Source organism: Oncorhynchus mykiss, chromosome 12 (genome assembly GCF_057628025.1).
Source record: "Oncorhynchus mykiss isolate SJ-2025 chromosome 12, ASM5762802v1, whole genome shotgun sequence".
NCBI lineage: Eukaryota > Metazoa > Chordata > Actinopteri > Salmoniformes > Salmonidae > Oncorhynchus > Oncorhynchus mykiss.
Genome location: NC_143033.1, coordinates 64,087,182 through 64,108,367, shown reverse-complemented (window position 1 = coordinate 64,108,367; position 21,186 = coordinate 64,087,182). Strand labels below are relative to the sequence as shown.

The following is a 21,186-nucleotide window of genomic DNA, read 5'->3' as shown; positions in this document are numbered from 1 at the left end:
TTCATTCTCCTGAGTCGAGCCTTCGCCTCATCAAACGCTTTTCGTCTTCGTACAACCGCCGTGGAATAATCATTGAAGAATAAAACCTTAGGACTTTTACGTTGACTACCATCAGAGCCGATGTTTCTAGCCGCATCCATGACGCGCTGCTTGTCGGTGAAGTTGTGGAACTTTATAACCACCGGCCGTGGGCGCTGATTGGGACCGGGTATCGGTGCTTGAGAGCGATGGGCTCTGTCTAGCTTCACACGGCCAGCCTTAGTGTCCATTTGTAGGTAGCCAGGGATCCATTCCTCAAAGAATTTTACCGAACGTGTCCCTTCAGAATTTTCCGGGAGTCCCACAACACGAATATTGCATCTGCGTCCTCGATTATCCAAGTCGTCAATGTGCTCCGCCATTTCGCGCACCTGTTTCTCAAGTGCTTTTAGCTTAGCGTCCATAGATGTAGTTGAAGTTTCCACTGCATCAATTCTTCCTTCCGCCTCAACAACACGTTCCACAACCCTCTGTAGTTCAGCTGAATGGCCTGCTATTGCTTCCAAGACCGTTCTTATCTTAGCATCGATCACTTTAGTAATGTTATCAGTCATCCTTTGAATCACCAGGTCCATTGTGCCTGTATCCGCAATGGTGCTAGCCTCGCTAACGTTAGCTAGCTCCTTATGCACATCCACAGGGGTGGGGGTTTTGGTCGACTTCTTAGTAGTTCTGTTGGGCATGTTGTCGGAGATTTTTGCGAAAAAGTCGTCAAGACTCATTATATGGTAACTTGTTTAGCCAATTCTACCACTTTTTCAAGCTAGGAGATTAATGTAAAAATATAAATTTACGAATGCCACGAGAGCTCGCTGAAACACCGTGTTCTCTCTACGGCGCCATTTTCATCCCTTACTTGCCTAGTTAAATAAAGGTGTGAAGTAATTTAACCTTTTTTTTGTATTATTATTATTTCTCACTAATATATGAAAGATATGTCATTGTGCATTCATACAAGGTGTCCGGTAAATTGCCACAGTAGATTTGACATGGTAAGCAAGGATATACTTTATTTCAGTTGTATGGAATGACAGTCAAATAGATAAATTACCTTTCGTCAGATAAAATTGCAGGATCAATATTGTTCCGATGATAATACCCACCAGAGGGGGAAATTGTCTTAAAATGTTGGTTGCAATTGTTTATTTCACCTTTATTTAAATAGGCCATGGTGGCGAAGTAATTACAATATAGCAATTAAACACTGGAATGGTAGGATGTGCAGATGATGCATGTGCAAGTAGAGATACTGGGGTGCAAAGGAACAAGATATATAAATAAATAAATAAATAAATAAATACAGTATGGGGATGAGGTAGATTGGATGGGCTATTTACAGATGAGCTATGTCCAAGTGCAGTGATCTGTGAGCTGCTCTGACAGCTGGTGCTTAAAGCTAGTGAGGGAGGTAAGAGTCTCTAGCTTCAGAGATTTTTGCAGTTAGTTCCAGTCATTGGCAGCAGAGAACTGGAAGGAGAGGCGGCCAAAGGAAGAATTGGCTTTGGGGGTGACCAGTGAGATATACCTGCTGGAGTGCGTGCTACGGGTGGGTACTGCTATGGTGACCAGTGAGCTGAGATAAGGCGGGGCTTTACCTAGCAGAGACTTGTAGATGACCTGGAGCCAGTGGATTTGGCGACGAGTATGAAGCGAGGGCCAGCCAACGAGAGCATACAGGTCGCAGTGGTGGGTAGTATATGAGGCTTTGGTGACAAAACGGATGGCACTGTGATAGACTGCATCCAATTTGTTGAGTAGAGTGTTGGAGGCTATTTTGTAAATGACATCGCCGAAGTTGAGGATCGGTAGGATGGTCAGTTTTACGAGGGTATGTTTGGAAGCATAAGTGAAGGATGCTTTGTTGCAAAATAGGAAGCCGATTCTAGATTTAATTTTGGATTGGAGATGTTTAATGTGAGTCTGGAAGGAGAGTTTACAGTTTAACCAGACACCTAGGTATTTGTAGTTGTCCACATATTATATGTCAGAACCGTCCAGAGTAGTGATGCTGGACAGGCGGGCAGCGATCGGTTGAAGAGCATGCATTTAGTTTTACTTGCATTTAAGAGCAGTTGGAGGCCACGGAAGGAGAGTTGTAATGGCATTGAAGCTCATTTGGAGGTTAGTTAACACAGTGTCCAACGAAGGGCCAGAGGTACACAGAATGGTGTCGTCTGCGTAGAGGTGGATCAAAGAATCACCAGCAGCAAGAGTGACATCATTGATGTATACAGAGAAGAGAGTCGGCCCAATAATTGAACCCTGTGGCATCCCCATAGAGCCTGCCAGAGGTCCAGACAACAGGCCCTCCGATTTGACATACTGAACTCTATCGGAGAAGTAGTTGGTGAACCAAGCGAGGCAATCATTTGAGAAACCAAGGCTGTTGAGTCTGCCAATAAGAATGTTGTGATTGACAGAGTCGAAAGCCTTAGCCAGGACGATGAATACGGCTGCACAGTAATGTCTATTATCGATGGCGGTTATGATATCGTTTAGGACCTTGAGCATGGCTGAGGTGCACCCATGACCAGCTCTGAAACCAGATTGCATAGCGGAGAAGGTACGGTGAGATTCGAAATGATCGGTAATCTGTTTGTTGAGACCTTAGAAAGGCAGGGTAGAATAGATATAGGTCTGTAGCAGTTTGGGTCTAGAGTGTCTCCCCCTTTGAAGAGGGGGCAGCTTTCTAATCTATGGGAATCTCAGACGATACGAAACAGAGGTTGAACAGGCTAGTAATAGGGGTTGCAACAATTTCGGCAGATAATTTTAGAAAGAGAGGGTCCAGATTGTCTAGCCCGGCTGATTTGTAGGGGTCCAGATTTTGCAGCTCTTTCAGAACATCAGCTATCTGGATTTGGGTGAAGGAGAAGTGGGGAGGTTTGGGCGAGTTGCTGTGGGGAGCGCAGGGCTGTTGACCGGGTTAGAGGTAGCCAGGTGAGGACTAAAAGGGGTCTAAAAGATAACCCGACATCCGTGTTAGGGAGCAGGCATATCGGTAGCCAATGCTGGTTGCAATTGAGATCAGCTTTGAGGTGATTTTAGCCAATATTGATGGTTTAACATGAAATCAGCTGTAGATAATCTGGTGGCTTTCGGTGGTTACAATTTTTTCGGTTGAATGCATTCAGTGACTACGTATCCCCTTTCCCTTCTCCATGTGTTTACATTTGTTGGTTGCTCTTAATAAAGGCTTTTTTTATGGCAACCTTACCAAGTTCTGTAATTCTCCAACTGTGGCCCTTGGACTTTTCTTTACCTGCTGAACATCTTCCTCACTGTGTGTGGGGAAAAGATACACTTGGGTCCTCTACCAGACAAGTTAACCACTGTTCCAGTTGTTTTAAACTTCTTAATTGTTGCCCTAATAGTGATAAGTAGTATATTTTGGTTTTCAGTAGTTTCTTGTACCCATTGCCTAATTTTAGAAAGTCAACAACCGTGTCTCTTTTTATTTGTGAGTTCTTTGCCATGGTGATGAATGACAAAATGATTTTACATGTGTGTTACCTCATTTTTATAGCCTAGTGAAACAGAAAGTCATGAAAAGGCCACAATACATTTCCTTAAAATGAGATTAACTTAAAAAAAGTAGAATTACGATCTATTACTACTTAATTACTATACATTATTACTATCTATTAATATTGATTACTACCTATTGCTAGAGCAGCAAGTAGCCTAGTGGTTAAGAGCGTTGGGCTGGTTCGAATCCCTGAGCCGACTAGGTGAAAACCTGCCGAGGTGCCCTTGAGCAACCCTAATTGCCTCTGTAAGTCACTCTGGATAAGAATGTCTGCTAAATGACTAAGATATAATGGAAATGTAAACACATTTTGTGTCATTTTAATAATTTTGACTTCTGTTTAGATTATTAAACTAAATAAAATGTTCTGATAAATTGCATTAGTATAAAATAATATATATATATTTTTTTTGACCATCCAATATATCTTGGTATTTCTAATATTTATTTTGCTCATCTTTATCACTGGTGCCAATACATACAGAGGTGACTGTATAGGTTCTTGCCTGTACATTTTCTGTACTTGTCTGTGTGTATTTGAGTGTGTGTTTTGTTTACATGTGATGCATCCTACCTGTCGAATCTCCTCACAGACCATGGTGAAGACCCAGAAGTATAGAACAAACTCTAAGGTGGACGGGCCGTGAGGCGGCGGGGGCTTGAAGTCCAACAATAGGATATAAGCAAACAGGATGAGGAACAGGAAGTACATCAGCACGTTGCCTAGGAACGAGGTGACAGGCGCAAACCAGAACTCCCTCCAGCGCAGCAATACGAAGGGCCTCTTGGGATTGGAGGAGGGGGCACTTTTCAGATTGTCCCTTAGAGCAGCATATTCCTCGACATCCTCTTCCCTGAGAGGATAAGAATGGGAATAATTACTTAGTGTGTGTACATAGATGAGTATGTGCGTGCGTGTGTGTGTGCGTGCGTGTGTTTACGTTTGCATGATGTCGGAGAGGGAGAGCATAGTGGCATCTCCTCCGTCCAGACTCTCTGTGTCTCGACCAAGAGGTACCTCCTCCGACCTCACCTCTTCCTCATGTTCCCTGAGAGAGAGAGAGAGAGAGATAAATAAATTACAGACTGACAGACAGTTTCACCACCAGCTTCCAATTTCTCAAATTCACCCCATATGAGGAAAATAAGGAACGCTCCACGTATAAAAAATGTGAATGATAGAGAGAAAATAGCCTGTAGTGAAAGGGAAGCAAAGATGAAAATAGGCAGCATTGCAAATTGAAGATTTGAACGATATTGTAAGATAGGTGGTGAAGGAAAAGTTTATTTATTTTTGTACCTTTATTTTACCAGGGAAGACATATTGAGACCTAGGTCTCTTTTTCAAATGTGCCCTGCACAATACAACACAAATATTCACATTATTCACAAACTATACATATGTGACCCGTTTCAGGATGCTAGGCATTTGTCTTGCATCTACTTCACAGCAGAGGCATTTTGAACGTATTATTTGTTTGGTTGTTGATCAAAATGCCTTCTGGAACAGGTGAACTTTCAAGTGCCTTAATAACAAACTTGTATGCCATCTGTAAATACGAATACAATTGTTAAATTATGAGCCTAATTGGTTTAGCCACAGAAAAAGTCAGGAACCTTCCCGCTAGCCATGATTGGCTGAGATAATGGATGGGCTGGACATGCCGAGAGATGAGTTCAAATTGCTCTGACATGTAGCATGCATCAGACTATAACATGAGCGTTATGTGTAGATAATCCGATCTTCCGCTGATTTTTTAAAAGATATAACGTTAGCCATAGAGAACTGCAAAAGTGTTGCTCCTGCTCTCAACAACATTGCTGCCCTGAATTTAGAAGGCACTATCGACAAAGATCAGTGGGAAAAAGTTGTGATGGACTACTTTCTGCACATGGTCAGTGTAAACCGGAGTGACTTAACACAACACGGCCCAAACAAGCGCTATTACACAAGACTTCTTACTGAAAAGGGGTTCCAATCTGCAGTGAAGCGTTCATCCATGTACAGTACATGGGTGAGAGTCTAGATACACTTTCAGATATTATACGTTTCTAATTTTGTCAAAGTCGTTTTCATTGCAAGTTACTGGTAGATAGCTAGCAAACGTTAGCTTGCTGTCTCGCTAGCTAATGTTACGTGCATGATCTGTGTAGTAATATTATTAGTATCTCAGAAATCCATTTGGATTGCTAGTTATGGCCTAATGTTAGCTAGCTAACATGAAACCTAGTTGGTTAGCCTTAGCTACCTGCAGATTCATACTACAGCATTTCATGCATGGTGGCTAGCTATGACAATCTGTTTGTATTGCTAGTAGTATGGGTTGGGATTGTGATTTGTTGTTTAGCTAGCTAGCTAGCTAGCTAAAAATCTGAACAAAAGACTCTACTTCGCCAGATGATTACATGACTCATCAAGTTAGCCAGGTGTGTCTGGGGGTGACTACGGCCATCTATTGTATTTCATGAACATGTGTACATTTCTAGACAATAACATGTGGACATGTCTAGATCTAGACAAAAGTGACCCCTCCACTTAGCTAGATGTAGCTGAGGGGTGGTTATAATTTAGATAAGTGTGTCTGGGTAAGCATTGTCTAATATATATATATTTTAAATTATCTGGACACTTTCTATTTTTGATATTACTACTATGCAAATATGCAAGTAACCATTTCACTTGACCATTTACACCTTCTGTGTCCTGTGCATGTGACAAAAAAAAGAGATGATAATATGAAGAACAAAATGACCTGCACCAAAGTCAGATTAGGATATAGGCCAAGGACTAGATAAAGTATATTTTTACCTGGAGTTTTTCCTTATTGTAGTCTACTACTTTCATCACTTTTAGTCTTGAAATCTTTGGTTGTTTGCTACACTACCTTACTCACTCTGTTTATTACATGGCCTCACATGTGAATCCTTAATGATATGTGTGGGGCTAAGGCTTAAGAAGGTGTGAAAGATGCTGAATAGGTTTAGACAAAGAGCTCTCCAGTAGGTGTACCAAACATTCAAGGGCCATTTTCTCAAAAGTGAGTTTACAAGTTTATCAACTTTCAAAGCAGAATTACTTTCCCATTGTTCCTCAACTGCCGTGTATGATATACCATTTTTAGCTATGTGTCTATACTTTTATCCAATGTAAAAAAAAAAAAAACACAATTTCTAATTTTGCAATTTGCGAATCGAAGTTCTCGGTCAAATACACTACATGTGACCAAAAGTATGTGGACACCTGCTTGTCGAGCATCTCATAACAAAATTAAGGGCATTTACATGGAGTTGGTCTCCCCTTTGCTGCTATAACAGCCTCCACTCTTCTGGGAAGGCTAGATGGAACAATGTTGCGGGGACTTGCTTCCATTCAGCCACAAGAGCATTAGTGACCTCGGCCACTGATGTTAGGCGATTAGGCCTAGCTCGCAGTCTGCATTCCAATTCATCCCAAAGATGTTCAATGGTGTTGAGGTCATGGCTCTGTGCAAGCCAATCAAGTTCTTCCACACCGATCTCGACAAACCATTTCTGTATGGACCTCGCTTTGTGCACGGGGGCATTGTCATGCTGAAACAGGAAAGTCCCTTCCCCACATTGTTGTCACAAAGTTGGAAGCACAGAATAGTCTAGAATGTCATTGTATGCTGTAGCATTACGATTTTCCTTCACTGGAACTAAGTGGCCTAGCTCAAACAGTGAAAAAAAGCCCCAGGCCATTATTTCTCCTCTGCTTCAGCACTCGGCGGTCCCGTTCTGTGGGCTTGTGTGGTCTACCACTTCGCGGCTGAGCCATTGTTGCTCTTAGACGTTTGCTCTTCACAATAACAACTCTTACAGTTGACCGGGGCAGCTCTAGCAGGGCATAAATCTGACAAACTGACTTGTTGGAAAGGTGGCATCCTATGACAGTGACACGTTGAAAGTCACTGAGCTCTTCAGTAAGGCCATTCTACTGCTCTATGGAGCATGGCTGTGCTTGATTTTATAAACCTGTCAGGAACGATTGATTGTGGCTGAACTAGCCAAATCCACTAATTTGAAGGGGTGTCCACATCATTTTGTATATATTGTGTATGAACACATAAATACTGGACATTTTGAACTGTTATTATGGTGAAATTTGACACAATTACAATCATGGTCTTGAACTCGGTCTCGGCTTTCGGTCTCGGCCTTGACTATATCTGCTTTTGCAGATATAACTGTAGTATAAAGTACTATCACTTTTTAAATATATTTTACATTTTTATTCACCTTTATTTAACTAGGCAAGTCAGTTAAGAACAAATTCTTATTTACAATGACAGCCTAGGAACAGTGGGTTAACTGCCTTGTTCAGGGGCAGAACGACAGATTTTTACCTTGTCAGCTCGGGGATTCAATCTTAGCAACCTTTCGGTTACTGGTCCAATGCTGTAACCACTAGGCTACCTGCCACCCCATTCGCAGTTTACTATAATATAAATACTGTAGTAAAATGTTTTTGTTTATACTATAGTAATTACTGTAGTGTTTTTGCAGACTGTATTATACTGTAGTGTTTATATTTTATTATCTTTGTTTTTGCAGACTGTGCTTTTGTTGTTTGAGGACATTACTGTAGTATTTACTATAGTAGTCTACATTATACAACAAAATTATATAGTTAAGTACTACACATGATCAAGGGATACTACAGTGTGTAGTACTGTATATAGTATTCTACAGTATATTAAAGTTTACTGCTGAATTCTATATTAAATATTATAGTAAACTGTAGTATTTTTTCATGTGGGTAGCCAATCTTCTCTGTATCTTAATGCTTATTATGCATAAATATGTAACTTTTTGGGCGACCTGACCAAATCCACATAGAAATGTGAGTTATAGATATTTAATTCCCATTGAAAGCAAGTCTAAGAAGCGATAGCACTCATCTATGTAAACTATTTCTATGCTTCCCATTCTTACGTTTTGTTTTTACGTATTTTACTTTCCGTTTTGTACTCCAGCTTCAAACAGCTGAAAATACTATATTTTTGGTTAATTCAAATATATTTCACAACAGTTTAGATGGTACAATGATTCTCTACACTATACATTGCTTGTTTTGTCACATAAACTGAAATTATGCTAAGTATTAGAATTCCTGCAACCAGAAAATGGTGGTGCGACTTCTGCATATTTCACCTTTATTGGATTGGACATTTTCAGACAGACAGACACTAACCTGAAGCTGATGAGGTTGGTGTAGATGAGGGGGGGTAAGAAGAAGGAGAGGACCAGTTTCCAGACCTTCGTGCTCCTCTTCATGTCTCCCCACCAGATCTGAGACAGCAGAGACTGCCAGAGGAAGAGGTAGTAGCAGAGTTGGTACTGAGAAACTTCAATTAACCCCCCTCCATGTTCTAACACACACACTTTGGAAATCTAAGGGTCTGGTTAGTTTTATAAAGATTAATGTGAAAACAGATCAGACACAGATTATTACATGTTTTATCTTTAACTCTTCATCTTGTTGGAAAAGGACCCGTAAGTAAGCATTTCACTGTTAGTCTACACCGGTTGTTTACGAAGCATGTGATAAATTTGATTTGATTCAAGATTCACACACACGTATGCATGCACACACACAAAGCACAAACACACACACCTTGACCTCTGACCCCTGAGTTTAGTACAGACCTGCACGCCATCATGGCTGAAGAAGTGGCGGGCGTCGGCTGAGGTGGCCATCTGTAGACAGGTAGCTTTGCCCCACACCGGAGACTGCCTTATAAGGAGGGTGAAAGAGCGACTCTCACTGCTCTGGTAGCACTCACTGAACACGTCTAGAGAGATGATTAAAGGGTTAACACTCACTCACTGAAGACTTCTAAAGAGTGAAGAAACAGGTCACAGGTTTTCACATTAGGTTTCCCATTAGGAGTGCGGAATGGTTTGCTTCAGTCCTCATCCTAAAGACATTGAGTGTGAAAGCAATGTGAATGGTCCCAGACTGGGATGCCGTCCAGCAGACTTTCAGAACAGGAGGTCCCTTGCGGTCTTATGCAGACTCGCTACTATGGGGTAACCATCACTCAAAAAATACAAGCTGCTCACATGTATGCATAACAGAGTTGATAACCACTACATTGACATCCTCACAGTACAAACACACAGCCAGGATAAGGCTAACCCACCAAGGGCCAAGTTCTCAAACTTCTGGGCCAGCTCCTTCATAGAGAGCTTGGTCTCTGTCTCACTCTCCAGCTTAGACAGCTCCCTCAGAATCTTACAGCCTGCCAGAGCACTGTGGACAGACTCCCCTGCCTGGAGGAGAGAGGGAGAGGGGGAGAGAAGCAAAGAGAGCATGGGGAGAGGGAGAGAAAGCGAGAGAGAGAGGGAAGTGGATATAAAAAGGGGAGAGATCAATGCTAAAATTAGTCTGTGCATTCGTAAATTCATATTTTTTTCTACAGATTAGTTTAACTTCAAGTATTTACATTGACATTTTAGTTATTTAGCAGACACTGATCCAGAGCGACTTACAGTTAGTGCATTCATCTTAACATAGATAGATGGAAGAAAGTGTATTTAAGATACACTTTTAAGAGGTCGGGTTACAGATGTTTTCGGAAAGATGGATAGGGTTCCACAATTGGGGTGCCAAGACAGACAAGAGCTTGGAATGGGCTGAGCGGGAGCTTCCCTCCCATAGGGATGAGAGGGCCAAGTGACCAGATGTGGCAGAACGAAGTGCTCGGTTTGGGGTGTTGGGTTTGAGCATAGCCTGAAGGTAGGGAAGGGCAGTTCATCTTGCTGCTCCATAGGCAAGTACAATGGTATTGCAGTGGATGCGGGCTTCAACCGGAAGCCAGTGAAGTGTGCGGAGGAGTAAAGTGAAATGGGAGAACTTGGGAAGGTTGAACACCAGGCGGGCTGGTGTTCACGTAAGTTGCAGGGGTTTGATGGCACAAGCGGGGATGTTGTAGATCATTAACCTGCAAGAGTGAGTCAACACCCTGTCGTTCTCTACAAACATCAAAGCAGTTTTGATGTTTGTAGAGAACGAGAGGGTGTTGTCCAGGGTCATGCCAAGGTTCTTTGCACTCTGGGAGTGGGACACAGTGGAGTTGTCAACTGTGATGGAGATGTCTTGGAGCAGGCAGGCCTTCCCCGGGAGGAAAAGCAGCTCAGTCTTGTCGAGGTTGAGCTTGAGGTGGTGGGCCAACATCTAAGCTGAGATATCTGCCAGGCACGCAGAGATGCGTGTCGACACCTGAGTGTCAGACGAGGGGAAGGAGAAAGGTAGTTGAGTGCCAGCCGCATATTAATGATAGGAGAGACCATGTGAGGATATGATAGAGCAGAGTGATTTGGTGTATAGAGAGAAGAAGAGAGGGCCTAGAACTGAGCACTGGAGGACACCAGTAGTGAGAGTACATCCTCTCCACATCATCTCTCCTGGTAGGAGGGGCCTACCAGGTAGGATGCAATCCAAGAGTGTGCAGAGACGCCTAGCCCCGAGAAGGTGGAGAGGAGGATCTGATGGTTCACCATATCGAAAACTGTGACTAGATCTAGGACGATGAGAACAGAGGAGAGTCAGCTTCGGCAGTGCGGAGAGCCTCCGTGACACAGAGAAGAGCAGTCTCGGTTGAGTGACCCGTTTTGAAGCCTGACTGGTTAGAGTCAAGAAGATAGTTCTGAGAGAGATATTGAGAGAGTTGGTCAAGTGTTTCGGAAAGAAAAGAAAGGACGGATACTGGTCTGTAGTATTTGACGACAAAGAGGAGTCGAGGTGTTGGTTTCTTGAGAACGGGAGCGACTCGGGCCATTTGGAAGTCAGAGGGGACACAGCCAGTGGTCAGGGATGAGTTGATGAGGGAAGTAAGCAATGGAAGATGGTCTGGAGAAGGGAGGAGGGTCGCAGGGTTTCATCTTGTATTCAATAGGCTGAATGAATGAGGAGCGGATGTCTTCAACCTTCTTTTCAAAGTGGTTGACAGTCGTCATTAGAGAGGGAGGGGGAGGGGGGAGGATTACGTTTCCTAGGGTTAGAGGCAGAAGCTTGAAATTTAGAGTGATAGAAAGTGGACACAGCAGTGGACACAGAAGAAGACAAGGTAGATAGGAGGGAGTGAAAGGATGATAGGTCCTCCGGAAGTTTAGTTTGGATCCATTTTTGCTCAGCTGCCCGCAGCTCTGTTCTGTAAGCTCTCAATGAGGCACTTAGTCAAATCAAGAGTGTAGCGAAATGCTTGTGCTTCTAGTTCCGACAATGCAGTAATAACCAACAAGTAATCTAACTAACAATTCCAAAACTACTGTCTTATATACAGTGTAAGGGGATAAATAATATGTACATAAGGATATATGAATGAGTGATGGTACAGAGCAGCATAGGCAGGATACAGTAGATGGTATCGAGTACAGTATATACATGAGGTGAGTATGTAAACAAAGTGGCATAGTTAAAGTGGCTAGTGATACATGTATTACATAAGGATGCAGTCGATGATATAGAGTACAGTATATACGTATGCATATGAGATGAATAATGTAGGGTAAGTAACATTATATAAGGTAGCATTGTTTAAAGTGGCTAGTGATATATTTACATCATTTCCCATCAATTCCCATTATTAAAGTGGCTGGAGTTGAGTCAGTGTCAGTGTCAGTGTGTTGGCAGCAGCCACTCAATGTTAGTGGTGGCTGTTTAACAGTCTGATGGCCTTGAGATAGAAGCTATTTTTCAGTCTCTCGGTCCCAGCTTTGATGCACCTGTACTGACCTCGCCTTCTGGATGATAGCGGGGTGAACAGGCAGTGGCTCGGGTGGTTGATGTCCTTGATGATCTTTATGGCCTTCCTGTAACATCGGGTGGTGTAGGTGTCCTGGAGGGCAGGTAGTTTGCCCCCGGTGTTGCGTTGTGCAGACCTCACTACCCTCTGGAGAGCCTTACGGTTGTGGGCGGAGCAGTTGCCGTACCAGGCGGTGCCCGCCAGGATGCTCTCGATTGTGCATCTGTAGAAGTTTGTGAGTGCTTTTGGTGACAAACCGAATTTCTTCAGCCTCCTGAGGTTGAAGAGGCGCTGCTGCGCCTTCTTCACGATGCTGTCTGTGTGAGTGGACCAATTCAGTTTGTCTGTGATGTGTATGCCGAGGAACTTAAAACTTGCTACCCTCTCCACTACTGTTCCATCGATGTTTCTTGAAGTCCACAATCATCTCCTTAGTTTTGTTGACGTTGAGTGTGAGGTTATTTTCCTGACACCACACTCCGAGGGCCCTCACCTCCTCCCTGTAGGCCGTCTCGTCGTTGTTGGTAATCAAGCCTACCACTGTTGTGTCGTCCGCAAACTTGATGATTGAGTTGGAGGCGTGCGTGGCCACGCAGTCGTGGGTGAACAGGGAGTACAGGAGAGGGCTCAGAACACACCCTTGTGGGGCCCCAGTGTTGAGGATCAGCGGGGTGGAGATGTTGTTGCCTACCCTCACCACCTGGGGGCGGCCCGTCAGGAAGTCCAGTACCCAGTTGCACAGGGCGGGGTCGAGACCCAGGGTCTCGAGCTTGATGACGAGCTTGGAGGGTACTATGGTGTTGAATGCCGAGCTGTAGTCGATGAACAGCATTCTCACATAGGTATTCCTCTTGTCCAGATGGGTTAGGGCAGTGTGCAGTGTGGTTGAGATTGCATCGTCTGTGGACCTATTTGGGCGGTAAGCAAATTGGAGTGGGTCTAGGGTGTCGGGTAGGGTGGAGGTGATATGGTCCTTGGCTAGTCTCTCAAAGCACTTCATGATGATGGAAGTGAGTGCTACGGGGTGGTAGTCGTTTAGCTCAGTTACCTTAGCTTTCTTGGGAACAGGAACAATGGTGGCCCTCTTGAAGCATGTGGGAACAGCAGACTGGTATAGGGATTGATTGAATATGTCCGTAAACACACCGGCCAGCTGTTCTGCGCATGCTCTGAGGGCGCGGCTGGGGATGCCGTCTGGGCCTGCAGCCTTGCGAGGGTTAACACGTTTAAATGTCTTACTCACCTCGGCTGCAGTGAAGGAGAGTCCGCATGTTTTCGTTGCAGGCCGTGTCAGTGGCACTGTATTGTCCTCAAAGCGGGCAAAAAAGTTATTTAGTCTGCCTGGGAGCAGGACATCCTGGTCCGTGACTGGGCTGGATTTCTTCTTGTAGTCCGTGATTGACTGTAGACCCTGCCACATGCCTCTTGTGTCTGAGCCGTTGAATTGAGATTCTACTTTGTCTCTGTACTGACGCTTAGCTTGTTTGATAGCCTTGCGGAGGGAATAGCTGCACTGTTTGTATTCGGTCATGTTACCAGTCACCTTGCCCTGATTAAAAGCAGTGGTTCGCGCTTTCAGTTTCACGCGAATGCTGCCATCAATCCACGGTTTCTGGTTAGGGAATGTTTTAATCGTTGCTATGGGAACGACATCTTCAACGCACGTTCTAATGAACTCGCACACCGAATCAGCGTATTCGTCAATATTGTTATCTGATGCAATACGAAACATGTCCCAGTCCACGTGATGGAAGCAGTCTTGGAGTGTGGAGTCAGCTTGGTCGGACCAGCGTTGGACAGACCTCAGCGTGGGAGCCTCTTGTTTTAGTTTCTGTCTGAAGGCAGGGATCAGCAAAATGGAGTCGTGGTCAGCTTTTCCGAAAGGAGGGCGGGGCAGGGCCTTATATGCGTCGCGGAAGTTAGAGTAACAATGATCCAAGGTTTTTCCACCCCTGGTTGCGCAATCGATATGCTGATAAAATTTAGGGAGTCTTGTTTTCAGATTAGCCTTGTTAAAATCCCCAGCAACAATGAATGCAGCCTCCGGATAAATGGATTCCAGTTTGCAAAGAGTCAAATAAAGTTCGTTCAGAGCCATCGATGTGTCTGCTTGGGGGGGATATATACGGCTGTGATTATAATCGAAGAGAATTCTCTTGGTAGATAATGCGGTCTACATTTGATTGTGAGGAATTCTAAATCAGGTGAACAGAAGGATTTGAGTTCCTGTATGTTTCTTTCATCACACCATGTCTCGTTAGCCATAAGGCATACGCCCCCGCCCCTCTTCTTACCAGAAAGATGTTTGTTTCTGTCGGCGCGATGCGTGGAGAAACCCACTGGCTGCACCGCCCCCGATAGCGTCTCTCCAGTGAGCCATGTTTCCGTGAAGCAAAGAACGTTACAGTCTCTGATGTCCCTCTGGAATGCTACCCTTGCTCGGATTTCATCAACCTTGTTGTCAAGAGACTGGACATTGGCGAGAAGGATGCTAGGGAGTGGTGCACGATGTGCCCGTCTCCGGAGTATGACCAGAAGAGCGCCTCGTTTCCCTCTTTTTCGGAGTCGTTTTTTGGGTCGCTGCATGGGATCCATTCCGTTGTCCTGGGTGAAAGGGAGAACACAGGATCCGCGTCGCGAAAAACATATTCTTGGTTGTACTGATGGTGAGTTGACGCTGATCTTATATTCAGTAGTTCTTCTCGACTGTATGTAATGAAACCTAAGATGACCTGGGGTTCTAATGTAAGAAATAACACGTAAAAAAATTAAACACTGCATAGTTTCCTAGGAACGCGATGCGAGGCGGCCATCTCTGTCGGCGCCGGAAGTAGTTTTCCCTCCTCACGGAGCAGGAGGGAAAGGCCAAGCTGGCCGGAAGGAAAGGGGACAGTGCGAGTCATGGGATGCATAAAGGGAGGTGAGGGGGGTTGAAGAGGTAGAGTCAGGAGACAGGAGGGAAAAGGATTTAGCAGAAAGGGGAGATAAGACAGGATGAAGAGGAGAGAATAGTGCGAGATACAGAGCGAAGATTGTAATGGCACTTGGCCATCTGGGCAGGGGCTGAGTGGCTAGGGTTGGAGGAAAGGGAGACAGAAAAAGAACCAAAGTAGTGATCAGATACCTGGAGAGGGTTGCAGTGAGATTAGTAGGCAAACAGCCTCTAGTAAAGATGAGGTCAAGCGTATTGCCTGCCTTGTGAGTGGGAAGGGACTGGAAAAGGGTGAAGTCAAAAGAAGCAAGGAGTTGGAAAGTAATGAATCAGACGTCGGGAGGTTGAAGTACGGAAAGAGGTGAGCCATCGTCAGGCAATGAGCTTATCAAGGTATCAAGCTCATATAGGGACTCTCTAAGGGCACCTGGATAACACAGTGCCCCCAACGCGGCCCACTCCCAAGGGCTGGGGGCTCTCGTTCTCCGTGGCTGGCGTGAGTAAGAGATTTAAGCTTGTTAACCCTCGCAAGGCTGCCGGCCCAGACATCATCCCAAGCCGCATCCTCAGAGCATGCGCAAACCAGCTGGCTGGGGTGTTTACGGATATATTCAATCTCTCCCTATCCCAGTCAGCTGTTCACACTTGATTCAAGATGTCCACGATTGTTCCTGTACCCAAGAAAGAACAGGTAACTGAACTTAATGACTACCGCCCTGTAGCACTCACTTCTGTCTTTGTGAAGTGCTTTGAGAGGCAAGTTAAGGATCGTATAACCTCTACCTTACCTGACACCGTAGACCCACTTCAATTTGCTTACCGCCCCAATAGATCCACAGACGATGCAATCACCATCGCACTGCACACTGCCCTATCCCATCTGGACAAGAAGAATACCTATGTAAGAATGCTGCTCATTGACTATAGCTGAGCCTTCAACACCATAGTACCCTCCAAGCTCATCATGAAGCTTGGGGCCCTGGGTCTGAAACCCGTCCTGTGCAATCGGATCCTGGACTTCCTGACGGGCCGCCCCCAGGTGGTGAAGGTAGGAAACAACACCTCCACTTCGCTGATCCTTAACACAAACGGGGTACGTGCTCAGCCCCTTCATGTACTCCCTGTTCACCCATGACTGCGTGTCAAGTTGCAGATGACACAGTATATGACACAGTAGAAGGCCTGATTACCAACAATGACGAGACAGCCTACAGGGAGGAGGTGAGGGCCTTGGCAGAGTGGTGCCAGGAAAAAATAACCTCTCCATCAACGTCTACAAAACAAAGGAGCTGATCATGGACTTCAGGAAACAGCAGAGGGAGCACGCCCCTATCCACATCGATGGGACCGCAGTGGAGAAGGTGGAAAGATTCAAGTTCCTCTACGTACACATCACTGACAATCTGAAATGGTCCATCCACACAGACAATGTGGTGAAGAAGGCGTAACAGCGCCTCTTCAACCTCAGGAGGCTGAAGAAATTTGACTTGGCCCCTAAGACCCTCACAAACTTTTACAGATGCACAATTGAGAGCATCCTGTCGGGCTGTATCACCGCCTGGTACGGCAACTGTACCGCCCGCAACCTCAGGGCCTACAACACCCGATGTCACAGGAAGACCAAAAAGATCATCAAGGACATCAACCACACGAGCCACGGCCTGTTCACCCCACTGCCATCCAGAAGGGAGGTCAGTACAGGTGCATCAAAGCTGGGGCCAAGAGAAAAACAGCTTCTATCTCAAGGCCATCAGACTGCTAAATAGCCATCACTAGCCGGGTATCACACAGTTACTCAACCCTGCACCTTAGAAGCTGCTGCCCCATGTACATGGAATCACTGGTCACTTTAATAATGGAACACTAGTCACTTTCATAATGTTTACATACTGCTTTACTCATTTCATATGTATATACTGTATTCTATTCTACTGTATTTTAGTCAATGCCACTCCGACATTGCTCGTCCTAATATTTATATATTTCTTAATTCCATTCTTTTAGTTTTAGATTTGTGTGTGTGTTGTTGTGAATTGTTAGATACTACTGCACTGTTGGAGCTAGGAACTCAATCATTTCACTACAGCCGCAATAACATCTGCTAAATATGTGACCAATAACATTTGATTTGAACAATCATCTTCAGGTTAATAGCAGTCAGCAGTTCACACACCAAGTAGGCTTCTGGGAAGAAAGGCAGCGCTTAAAGTAGATGGACCTCGCTGGCAAAAAGACAGTACTAGGCAACAGATAAAGACAAACATGATACTTAGTCCTCTGGCTATAGAAAGAAGAACCCATTAGAGAGTCATTGTTATCATTGTCATTACAGCTGCCTGATCCCATACATTATTAACTGACTTACCAGGTCAGATAAAGGTTAAATAAAATAATGAATAAATAAATTACCATCTCCCAGAAGTAGACGGCCATCTCACTGCGGTTCTGCAGCACAGCCCAGATGAACAGAGAGGCCCACGGATAGAGACAGCTCTGCTCCCTGTATGAACAATCCCCTTGCAACAACTTATTCACTTGCTGAGTGGGGAGAGATATAAAGAGTGAGAGATCGAGAGAGATGAATACAGCTTGGTTAGCACAGCACAGCAGTCACAGTTACATTCTATGGCAAGTTAAGCAGTGGTATAACTTTAGCAGTGTTGATAATTCAACTATATTGGTGGAGTGGAGTCTACTCTATAACATGAATAAGTAGACCTTGTCATTGAGAACAGATGCATTTGTAACTCATGGATCCTGGTCAAAAGTAGTGCACTTAGAAAAAAGGGTTCTAAATAGTTATTTGTGGAGGGGATTGGGTTCTACCAAGAACTGTTTAACTCTTTAGAACCCATTTTGGAAATGGAGGGTTCTTTGTAAGGCAAAGGGTTCTACCTAGAACTGTTTTTTGAAGAGCGGGTTCTTTGTTGATTCTTTATGGGAAGAGTGATTATTTAAAAGGCAAGAAGGGTTGTAAATACACTGTTCTGAATCTAAATGAGCTTTTTTATATACAGTGCCTTGCGAAAGTATTCGGCCCCCTTGAACTTTGCGACCTTTTGCCGTATTTCAGGCTTCAAACATAAAGATATAAAACTGTATTTTTTTGTGAAGAATCAACAACAAGTGGGACACAATCATGAAGTGGAACGACATTTATTGGATATTTCAAACTTTTTTAACAAATCAAAAACTGAAAAATTGGGCGTGCAAAATTATTCAGCCCCTTTACTTTCAGTGCAGCAAACTCTCTCCAGAAGTTCAGTGAGGATCTCTGAATGATCCAATGTTGACCTAAATGACTAATGATGATAAATACAATCCACCTGTGTGTAATCAAGTCTCCGTATAAATGCACCTGCACTGTGATAGTCTCAGAGGTCCGTTAAAAGCGCAGAGAGCATCATGAAGAACAAGGAACACACCAGGCAGGTCCGAGATACTGTTGTGAAGAAGTTTAAAGCCGGATTTGGATACAAAAATATTTCCCAAGCTTTAAACATCCCAAGGAGCACTGTGCAAGCGATAATATTGAAATGGAAGGAGTATCAGACCACTGCAAATCTACCAAGACCTGGCCGTCCCTCTAAACTTTCAGCTCATACAAGGAGAAGACTGATCAGAGATGCAGCCAAGAGGCCCATGATCACTCTGGATGAACTGCAGAGATCTACAGCTGAGGTGGGAGACTCTGTCCATAGGACAACAATCAGTCGTATATTGCACAAATCTGGCCTTTATGGAAGAGTGGCAAGAAGAAAGCCATTTCTTAAAGATATCCATAAAAAGTGTCGTTTAAAGTTTGCCACAAGCCACCTGGGAGACACACCAAACGTGGAAGAAGGTGCTCTGGTCAGATGAAACCAAAATTGAACTTTTTGGCAACAATGCAAAACGTTATGTTTGGCGTAAAAGCAACACAGCTCATCACCCTGAACACACCATACCCACTGTCAAACATGGTGGTGGCAGCATCATGGTTTGGGCCTGCTTTTCTTCAGCAGGGACAGGGAAGATGGTTAAAATTGATGGGAAGATGGATGGAGCCAAATACAGGACCATTCTGGAAGAAAACCTGATGGAGTCTGCAAAAGACCTGAGACTGGGACGGAGATTTGTCTTCCAACAAGACAATGATCCAAAACATAAAGAAACATCTACAATGGAATGGTTCAAAAATAAACATATCCAGGTGTTAGAATGGCCAAGTCAAAGTCCAGACCTGAATCCAATCGAGAATCTGTGGAAAGAACTGAAAACTGCTGTTCACAAATGCTCTCCATCCAACCTCACTGAGCTCGAGCTGTTTTGCAAGGAGGAATGGGAAAAAATTTCAGTCTCTCGATATGCAAAACTGATAGAGACATACCCCAAGCGACTTACAGCTGTAATCGCAGCAAAAGGTGGCGCTACAAAGTATTAACTTAAGGGGGCTGAATAATTTTGCACGCCCAATTTTTCAGTTTTTGATTTGTTAAAAAAGTTTGAAATATCCAATAAATGTCGTTCCACGTCATGATTGTGTCCCACTTGTTGTTGATTCTTCACAAAAAAATACAGTTTTATATCTTTATGTTTGAAGCCTGAAATGTGGCAAAAGGTCACAAAGTTCAAGGGGGCCGAATACTTTCGCAAGGCACTGTATATTTTTCATAGTTTTATAGTTCTTGAGCTCAAGTGTTTACCTCAGTGTTAAATCTTCAACATCAGGAGTTTTAATAATCTGATACGTTTAAAAAGATAGGTGTGAGAATTGTTTTAACTGTACCTACACTACCGTTCAAAAGTTTGGGGTCACTTTGAAATTTCCTTGTATTTGAAAGAAAATACATTTTTTTTGTACGTTAAAATAACATCAAATTGATCAGAAATACAGTGTAGACATTGTTAATGTTGTAAATTACTATTGTAGCTGGAAACGCCAGATTTTTTATGGAATATCTACATAGGCGTACAGAGGCCCATTATCACCAACCATCACTCCTGTGTTCCAATGGCACATTATGTTAGCTAATCCCAGTTTATCATTTTAAAATGCTAATTGATCATTAGAAAACCCTTTTGCAATTATGTTAGCACAGCTGTAAACTGTTGTCCTAATTAAAGAAGCAATAAAACTGGCCTTCTTTAGACTAGTTGAGTGTATGGAGCATCAGCATTTGTGGGTTCGATTACAGGCTCAAAATGGCAAGAAACAAAGGACTTTCTTCTGAAACTCGTCAGTCTATTCTTGTTCTGAGAAATGAAGGCTATTCCAGATATTGCCAAGAAACTGACGATCTCGTACAACGCTGTGTACTACTCCCTTCACAGAACAGCGCAAACTGGCCCTAACCACAATAGAAAGAGGAATGGGAGGCCCCGGTGCACAATTGAGCAGGAGGACAAGTACATTAGAGTGTCTAGTTTGAGAAACAGACGCCTCACAAGTCCTCAACTGGCAGCTTCATTAAATAGTACCCGCAAAACACCAGTCTCAATGTCAACAGGCGACTCCGGGATGCTGGCCTATCTTAATCTTTTCTTTTAATTGGCCAGTCTGAGATATGGCTTTTTCTCTCTGCCTAGAAGGCCAGCATCCTGGGGTCACCTTTTCGCTGTTGATGTTGAGACTGGTGTTTTATGGGTACTATTTAATTAAGCTTCAAAGATGAAAGGGGTTTTGGTAGAACAGTTCATAGAGGGTTCTAGGAAGAACCCTTAAAAAATGAAAGGGTTCCCGGTAGAACCCTTCATCGAGGATTCTAAGGAGAACATTTAGATGATAAAATGGTTCTCGGTAGAACCATTTATAGGTTCTAAGAATAACCCTTAATAGAGGGTTCTACCTTTGCTCCAAAAAGTGTTACCTTATGGAGACAAGCCGAAGAACCCTATATGGTTCTATTTAGCACCTTTGTATCTAAGTGTATAGGGCA

At 43.8% G+C, this 21,186-nt stretch overlaps 1 protein-coding gene across 1 annotated transcript in view; it reads right to left on the bottom strand.

The window, feature by feature from the left end:
- LOC110539079 (transient receptor potential cation channel subfamily M member 4) overlaps positions 1–21,186 on the bottom strand; it is a 78,921-nt gene that overhangs the window by 27,853 nt on the left and 29,882 nt on the right. Inside the window, exons 13-18 of the mRNA XM_036937948.2 lie at positions 17,678–17,806; positions 9,733–9,862; positions 9,236–9,381; positions 8,781–8,893; positions 4,510–4,617; positions 4,143–4,422 (exon numbers count right to left, since the gene is read on the bottom strand). Of these exons, the coding sequence (XP_036793843.2) occupies positions 4,143–4,422; positions 4,510–4,617; positions 8,781–8,893; positions 9,236–9,381; positions 9,733–9,862; positions 17,678–17,806 (906 nt within the window). The remainder of the gene's footprint in view (positions 1–4,142; positions 4,423–4,509; positions 4,618–8,780; positions 8,894–9,235; positions 9,382–9,732; positions 9,863–17,677; positions 17,807–21,186) is intronic.